General features: G+C 40.5%; 1 protein-coding gene across 1 annotated transcript; it reads left to right on the top strand.

Annotated features, from left to right (window-relative positions):
- Positions 1–1,135: 1,135 nt before the first annotated feature.
- LOC146853899 (olfactory receptor 5AP2-like) lies at positions 1,136–2,068 on the top strand. Its single transcript, XM_085650963.1, has one exon. It carries the CDS (start codon positions 1,136–1,138, stop codon positions 2,066–2,068), a length of 933 nt encoding a protein of 310 aa, XP_085507089.1.
- Positions 2,069–9,320: the final 7,252 nt, after the last annotated feature.

Below are 9,320 nucleotides of genomic sequence, written 5' to 3'. Positions count from 1 at the left end.
TCTGATTTTCCTTTTCATTTGTGTTAATTAAAACTTAATTCTTTTATCTCTTAACTCGCTGACTCTATAAACAAACAATTAAAAAACTACAAATTATTTCTTAAAAACTCTTAATACTTTATAATATATAATTTATCAAAAATATAGTCTTTCATCTCCTTAAAAACGTACAAACCCGCAAACATACATCCTTACCCGAAAATTGGGTTATTTCAAACATTTTCAGTCAAAATAAACATTCTTCATTTCAATATCAAGAAATACTTATTTTGCTCAGAAGCAGCATCAAAAAAGGGAGAAAATGAAGGGCGCAGACTCTTAATAGAGGATGAACCTTCTTTTTGATTGTGATGTTTTGAGTTCCTTTCTAGGAAGCTTTAGAGTTGTTGCTGCTGTTCACAAGAAAGTAATAAAAGATTTATGCATAATGCTAGCCTCCTGTCTTGCCATAAAATCACTGTAACACAATGCTTTAAAGCATTGTAATGACAACCCATTAATACATTTATATTGGCTTTAGCATAAGCTTTGACAAAAAGTAAGTCAGACCTAATGCCTGTTTCTAACTATAATTTAATAACCAGATCGGGTATAATGCCTTGAGTAAGGATGTCACAACAACCAACTCAGTATTGATGTGTTAAATATAGGCTTTCCCAGACGGCAAAACAAGTAATAGAAGCACTCTTTTTCAGTGGAGGCACACAACTCCTGCATGATCGAAATCTGTACTCACTAGAATGAAGATTTGGTCAGGGCACCTCCCTCAGGAGTGCTTCTTAAATTTATTTTGATGTTGATCATGGAAGGTCCAGCAACAGCTGCACTGATAAAGCAATACTAAATGTGAGATGTTTCTAAATTGTGAGTTGCTTTTATTCAACCACATTGAATTATGTCTCTAAATTCCTAATTGAAAGATATTGCTTTGGTCAATATACATTGTAACTCACCTCTCATTCATGTTTCCTTGTTTCCAGGTATATATTGTAATTTGCAGAAATGAAAGCAAGCAACTGGAACTGGTTAACATAGTTTGTTCTTTTGGGACTTACAGATCATTGAGGCTTCCACTATTCCTAGTCTTCCTCCTTCCTGTTTCCTTGTTTCCAGGGAGATATTGTAATCTGGACCAATGAAAACAAGCAACTGGACCTGGGTAACAGAGTTTGTTCTTTTAGGACTTACAGACGACCCATCATTGCAGCTTCCACTCTTCCTATTCTTCCTCCTGGTCTACATTGTGACCCTTGTATCCAATACAGGGATCATAATGCTAGTATTGATAACACATTGCCTCCACACCCCTATGTACTTATTACTCTGTTGTTTGTCCTTTGTAGACATATGTTTATCGTCAGTCACTGTCCCAATTATGTTAAGGAATTTCTTAACAACAAAGAAGATCATTTCATTTCCTGGATGTGTAGCACAAATGTTTTTATTATTTACCGTTGGAAGTACAGAGGTCTTCCTCCTAGCAGTCATGGCATTTGATCGATACACAGCTATTTGTAATCCATTGCTGTATCCTGTCATCATGAGCAAGAAAGCCTGTATTTATCTTCTTATTACAATATTTGTAATTGCCATCCTTAATGCAATGACACAAGCTGTTTTCACATTCACTTTGCCCTTCTGCAAATCCAATGAGATTGCTCATTTCTGCTGTGATATCCCTCCAGTTGTGAAGCTTGCATGTTCTGATACCACCTTGAATGAGGTTGTGTTGAGTTTAGTGGCAGGTGGCCTTATAGTTGCGTCCCTCAGTTTCACTCTTGTCTCATATGCTTGCATTATTTCAGCAATTTTAAAGATAACTTCCTCAGCAGGGAGATGGAGGGCCTTTAGCACTTGTTCTTCTCACTTTGTCTGTGTCACCCTATTCTTCGGAACTCTTGTTTTCATGTATGGGATGCCCAACACAAACCATTTAATGGCCAAAGACAGAGTGGTCTCAGTATTATATATGGTGATGATTCCAATGTTGAACCCACTTATTTATAGTCTACGAAACCAGGAGATGAAGAAAGCCCTCATAACAGGCATCAGGAAAGCCTGTTTCTGAAGATAAACTGTCACCATATGCATTCATTCCAAGACCTGCCAATTATCAGACATATACTTGCATCAGACTTTGTTAAATAAAACAATTTGGAAGTAAATAGTAAAATAATTCAATTTCAACCCATCAATTAAAATGAGTTGATTTTATATGCATGGCTTTTCTTTTAGAGCCATTACAGTGAATAACCAGACTACAATTATAATTCTCCAATCTTTCTTTGTAACTACAGTGAAAAATAGAAGTTGTTTTCCATTTCTTTGATGTCATCAAGGGAAGAACCTGCACTCCTGGTTTATCCTTCACTGCACTTAGGTACCCAGCGAACTGATCTGTGGAATGGTGAAAAATAGTTTTCCATCACATCCACTTTTTTAGGGCTTCAAAGATCTCCTGGAGGCTGGAGAACATGGTGTAGGCCATCTGCCATCACACTTCACAATATCCCCAGTCTGTCAAGGGTCTCTGCAGACCCATAGTGACAGAGAATTTAAAACTGCAATGACACAGTTCTCAGACATCTGTGTGCTGGGAAGGGCTGGAAAGAAGTGGTCTTCTAGGGCTTCAGCAGGTGTTTTTAATTTTTACAATAGTGAAGAGTAAGGGAAGGGCAGCTGCAGACGGTGCTCGAACAGCACGTCAGGGTGCCTAATATTTGAGTTTATTTATTTTTTGGAATGATGTAGGATGAGTTAGTGTGCTTTAGAGGGTAATGTGAGGTGGTAGTAGGATTCAGGTTCGTACTGTGTATTTTTGATACTGGGTACACTAAGAAAGGAACTGGGAACCAATGGTACTTGGGAGAACGAGGCTGAAGGAAGTGAGGAAATATTGTCCATGGCTTCCAGGTCATTACTATTCATTGCTATTATTTTGTGAAATGGATTCAGAAGACCTAAGATACAATAGTAGATGAGTCACTGTCAATAAATATGAATTCTCCACTTTCAGGTTCCAAGAAATATCATGGAAAGATTTGCTCTTCTTGTCTTTCTGCTGTCTCTTGCTACACTAAGGTTAAAAACAGCAAAGTTATTGAATGCTGTGCATCTATAAATAGGCATATTTATTAGAGACAGCTCAGAGTGCACAGCTGACCATTTTTGTGGGAAAATTGCCCCAATGTTTGATTGACAGGAGTTAGAATGATAACCCTCTCCCACCAATACTTATTAGCACACTTTCCTTAATGTTTGTTTGTTCAGACCTGAATAGTAAATGACCCTTATAGCAACTTGTACAATTTCTATAATGTTTGTTCGATTTGGTTAGAATAGTAAATCCAATTCCGCCCTATACTTACTCTTTCCCCAATCTTTGTTAGACTGGGGTTTGAATTAGTAAATCTGACCCTTACCAGTGTATGCACTTTCTCCAAAGTTTTTTGACTAGAAATAGAAAAACAAGTCTTCCCTCAATTTTCACACTGTCAATAGTAAATCTTACTCACATTTTTACACGTTCTTCAACCTTTGTAAGCCGGAGATAAAATAGTAAGTTATACCCGCCCCTACCCTGATTTTAATACTTTTCCATATCAAGTAGAGTAAACCTGAATTGTTTCATGCATGTTAGCCTTCCAGAAACATTGATTATCATGCATTTTAAAACATTTATGTAGTAATCATTATGCAACACGTTTTTGAATCATTAAAATGTTTTAATATATTTACCGATGTTTATGTTTTGTTTCAATATTTTTAAGGATTTATAAATAATATTTGTTTAAATTTTAGAAGGGTGTGTATATATATTTGAAGTTTTTCTAAATATATTTTATTACCCAGAGAATGCAGCATATATATTTATCAGTGATATTTAACAATTAAATATAAAATGGATAGTCAATTCCTTAATTTAAATATAAAAGAAAATAAATTGAACAACTTCTTTATACATATTGCAGCAGGCTAGTATTAGAACAGAATTGAAACAGCAGCAGTCTTCACGGTTGATCTGAGCATAAAAACATTGAGTTTGGATATAGCACACTATTACCAGAAAGTACAGACTAGAGATTCAATTAATTACATAATATTAAATACACATACACTTGAAACTGATTTGTGGATGATTTTACCAATAGATAACGTAAGAGAGTGAGACCCTAAATGGCCCATACGCCCCCTTAAGAATCTAAAGTGAACCAATCCCCATTCCCCATACCGCCAATTAGCTAGGATCTTTTATTGGACCAGGTCTTACTGTCCCACTTCTTAGATCACCTACCCTTACAATTGCATAAAGCACTTTCTTGATTGTATATACTCAGTAGTCTGGCCATCAAAGTCTGATACGTACGTGAGTCTGAATCTTTCCATCTAGTTGCTATCAGCAACCGAGCTACTGCAGCCAAGTGAAGAATACAATTTGTCTGTCTTCGTCTACTCCAATTCCTCCTCATCATATCTCAGAGGGAAACATCGTTTACAACGCGGGGATTACATCACAATGCCATTACATCGCGGTTTTTACAATGCAAGTCGTTACAACGACTTGCGCTAGATGGCGCACTAGGACAAGGAATAGTATAATTTACTATCCAACACCTTCCCTATTGTACGTAGACTGGAGTTGGAATAGTAAATTATACTACTCCTAAGTCCAGCGCCCTCCAACGCAAGTCGTTGTAACGACTTGCGTTCTCAAAACCGCGATGTAATGTACCGCGAAGTAAATGTATGCATTGTAACGTCATACATCCATCTCAGAAGCATCATAAGTAGGCTGATAGAGCTCTCCTGCCCAAACACCTACCGCACAAAAAGCCTCTATTCCTTTCTTTAAAGGCTACAATTTTTGACAACCATATAACATGTGTATTGCTTCAGCAGGACCTTCTCCGCACCTGGGGGACTTATAATTTTCCCTTTTTCACCACCCAAAAAGCTTTGCCAGTGTAAAATATAAATAAAAAATGGTTATATAAAGTTAGACCTTAAGGTTAGATGTGCGAAAGATCTTCCTTCCTAGTGCAATAGACATAAATTGGTCCATATCCCCTTCCCCTAGCTTCCTGGCCCAATGGCATCATATTTCTCTATATCATCCAAAGTAGAGTCCAACAGGATTTTATCGATGTGTTTTATTCTACAGTCCTCGTAAGTAATAGCCCCTAGGAGGGGAATTTCATCGCGGGAAAGTGATTTGACCCCAAGTTGATTAAAAAATGGAGAAGCAATTCGAGGATGCACCATTACGACTAGCTGTACGCTCATCAATACCGCAGCTCCACCGGGACCAGAGGGGGCCAGGTCTTACCACCCCTTCGTGCATCACGCTTCAGCACCAGCGTGCACCGAGTGTCATCGCCTGTGCCAGGAGGCGCCAGCTTAAATCCTAGAGTGGGCTCCCGCAGCGCGGGACGCCCGTCAATACCGCAGCTCCACCGGGACCAGAGGGGGCCAGGACTTAATGCCCCAGCGTGCATCACGCTTCAGCACCAGCGCGCACCGATTGTCATCGCTTGCGCCAAGAGGCGCCAGCTTAAATCCTAGAGTGGGCTCCTGCAGCACGGGATGCACAGACGCAGCGCCTGGGCGATGCCCGGGCCAAGGCCGAGCCCGTCCTTGCCCGTCATCGCCTGGAGGAGGCTGGGCTGGGCCATCCCCTTAACACATCAGGCTCAAAGCCCCAGGTCACATCTTAGTAAGGTACTGTTGTCGATCCTCCCTTGTTATTCCACATTTTCTGGGACTCCTAGTTGGACTTATAGCCTGCTTCCCTATTTGCCATTGTATCTCTGTTGGGGCTAGAACTGTCTGCAGCTCTACTGTTGAGCAAATAAACATATATTGTGGTTGCACCACTAATGATCAATGTACTTGAACAGTTCACAATAGATCCATGAATTATTTAATTGTTCATCTTTATTGATATAATATCTTCTTCTTTTTAGGAAAAACACAGCCAACGCATTTCGTTCTCAACAGAGAACTTCTTCAGGGCATTCTTAATATCCACGGAAGTTCCGAAAATCTATGACCATGTTGTCTTTAGTCCAAAACGTATTGTCAGCACATTAAATTTCAGTCGACTGAAATTTAATGTGCTGACAATACGTTTGGCTGTGTTTTTCCTAAAAAGAAGAAGATATTATATCAATAAAGATGGACAATTAAATAATTCATGGATCTACTGTGAACTGTTCAAGTACATTGATCATTAGTGGTGCAACCACAATATATGTTTATTTGCTCTATTGACCCTGTGTTACAGGGTGGCTCTTCTGGACAGTAAGAGCCTTTTGTGAGTTTGGCACACAGAAAGTCTTTGACCTATTGGTTAAAAAGTATATATCTTGGTATATTTTTTGGAATTGATGCCTGCAGCTCAGTTGATCCACTGTCCGGTTTTTGTTTCAATGAGCTCTACTGTTGAGGTCTGTTTTTGTATCTGGTGTCATGGGGAAAAGGAAAGGGACAGACATTGGGCTGGGAGGTGCTATTAGGAAATGATCTAAAAAACGGCCCCAGTCACTGGTACAGGGAACTGGGTGTGAGGGGGGACAGGAGAGGAATTCCTCGGTCGTATCGAGAACATTGTTGCCGACTGTGAAGAGTTGCTACACTCACCCGCACTAATTCCTACTACCCCCACTAATTATACAATCCACACCAAGTCCCCTTGTCCCTTAAGCTCTACCGGACGCACTGCCATAGGATATGGGAATATCCCCAACCTATTTAAAGTGGAAGTGCGCAAATGTCATACCTCAAGCCTCCCGTGCGCTCAAAGGGAAGCAAATCTTTCTGATAGTGTCACATTAGATGAGCTCCCTCTGAGTAATCGATATGCCCTTCTTGCTGACGAGCCACTCACAACTAAAGTGCACACACATACAGACTGCACTCATATAATTAATAATGACTTAAGCTCAAATACCTCTCAGGGAGCAAGGGAAGCTGATTCCGGCCTTATGCCCTCGAACCTTGATCTCCAAAGCGAAATTATAGCCTTAAGAAGTAGCATTGAGGCATTAACTACCTTGGTATCTAAACTCTACCAGCAAACAGACCGCCATAATAGACTGCACTCACTTACCACCGCTACCACTGCAATTATCTTCATTATCCAACAATGCTGGCTCAAAGACAGAATTTAGAAAGCCCCCTGGGAAGCAACCTGATTGCAATGCCATAGTCCCATCCTGTGGCAGTGACCATAACCCCCTTATTCTGTCTATTAACAACCCCTGGGGAGGCATTGGGAGAGAGCTCCCAACACCATTAAGTGCTAAGATTCTAATCCCCACAAATGACAAGCGCCAACTTAAATGGCATGTGGTCCTGGCGGATGAAATAAAGATCCAATCAATTAAGGATGTCCTAACTAAGCATTTAGCGACTCTAATACCAGCGACCACGGATTCGCCTATAGAGAGCAGTTGAAGTACCCTCCATAGGGAACTTTTTGATTGCCTGGTCTGCTTTTTCCATGCAGCGAATAACAAGATCAGGTTATCTCGGGAAGGCCTCTGGGAAGACATTCATGGTATAATAAAGAGTGCAGGGCCCTAAGAGGGAGACTGACTGTAGCTATCAAGAATAGAGAGCCAGACAGTATTCGTAAAGCTAGGAAGGAATATAAACAAGTGCAGGGCAAATCCAAAAAAGAATGGGATGAGAAGAGATGGGAAGAGCTAGGGGAGACCATTGGGCATCCTGAGAGTCGGATGTTTTGGTCCCTTGGTTCTGAAAGTTACTTCGAACTCACACCTCCCTTGGCAAACAACATTCCGGCCATAGAATGGCATAAACATTTTAGTGAGTTATATTCTAGTGGTTACACTAATGACAGCCCCCAGATGCTCCACGATATTGGTGTTCCTACATGTACCCTTCCATTCACTAGGAGGAGAGAATGTGCTCCCTAGATGCCATTATTCCTGCAAAAGCCCCCGGTCTCGATGGCATCCCTGGCGTCCTCTTGCGTGCTGATAGGGACAACTGGGCAACCTATTTCATGAAATTGTCCAATGATATTGCTGACGGGGGAAGTATTCCAGACACCTGGATGGGGGCAGAAGTAATACCCATTTTTAAGAAAGGGGACAGGTCAAAGCGTGCCAGCTACCACCCAATTAGTTTGATAGACTGTGCCCAGAAGGTCTTCGGCCATTCGCTCCTTGTTAAAATCCAGACCTGGATGGAAGGGAATGACATCCTCTCTCCACTCCTGGTGGGCTTTCTACGGAAGACCGGCACCATCGATCAGGCGTTTTTCGCCTGGTTCTGCTGTATTGGAAGTTAGTTGTGCTGGGCAAAGGCAACTTATACCTTGCCTTTATAGATCTCAAAGCAGCTTTCGACCTAGTCCCCAGGGATTTACTTTGGCGAATCCTTCGGGACATGGGAATGCCTCTGGAAATCCTAGAACCACTTATCAGGCTGCTTGAGGATAATTTTGCCTGCGTGAGGTGGGGAAACAAAGGTCAAACCACTGAGCCATTCAAGATCTGCCTGGGGGTACACCAAGGGTGCGTCTTGGCCCCCACCCTCTTTTCTCTATATGTAAACCAGGTGGCCGTTCTCTTGTGTTCCATTCCGGCCGATGCTCCCTCGTTGGCAAACCACAAAATAGCTACATTATTGTTTGCGGACAAAACCTTTTTGGTGTCCAAAACCCCATGGTCCTACAAAAACTTCTAAATAATTTTAATGTCTTTTGTGAAGTGAGGGGTTTGGTCATCAACACTACTAAAACCAAGTTGACGATGCTAAATCCCCACAAATCCTTTAAAGGTAACTTGGTCCTAGATAATGTATTGCTCGAATGAGTTTGCTCTTTTGGCTACCTGGGAATCAAGTTGTCCGAGGGAATGGCTTGGAAGAAACACTTAGAGAAGGCGTCCCTGAAATTTTCCCAGTTAACTGGGGCTTTGCAGCGGGAGCAATGTTGCAGCGGCTCGTGCAGGGAGCTGAACACCAATAGTAACAAAGTCTGTAGAATTGTCACAATATCTAACAGCATTTTTCTTGAGATATTCAGTGATACTTTAGATTTTTTAAAGGTATTTTAACTTAAAATCTATTTGTATGTATTAAATGTTCTTAAAGTTAATAAATTACTTTTTTTCCACCATATGCATTTGAAAATAGTAGTACATGATTAAAATGTTATTTCAAAAGTTACAATAACATCAAACACATGTAAACATATATAATTACCAGTATAATGATAATATTTAGATCTGCATTATGTTTGTAGGCAATATTCTTATGCCTTACATTGCAAGTATGCGAAGTTAGTATTT

Source organism: Triturus cristatus, chromosome 4_1, assembly GCF_964204655.1.
Source record: "Triturus cristatus chromosome 4_1, aTriCri1.1, whole genome shotgun sequence".
NCBI lineage: Eukaryota > Metazoa > Chordata > Amphibia > Caudata > Salamandridae > Triturus > Triturus cristatus.
The sequence above is the reverse complement of the archived record's forward strand: the minus strand, read 5'-3'. Positions and strand labels throughout refer to the sequence as shown.

What these genes read in the sequence shown, in the direction of transcription:
- LOC146853899 (XM_085650963.1), top strand. Translation starts at nt 1,136, where the DNA reads ATGAAAACAAGCAACTGGACCTGGGTAACAGAGTTTGTTCTTTTAGGA.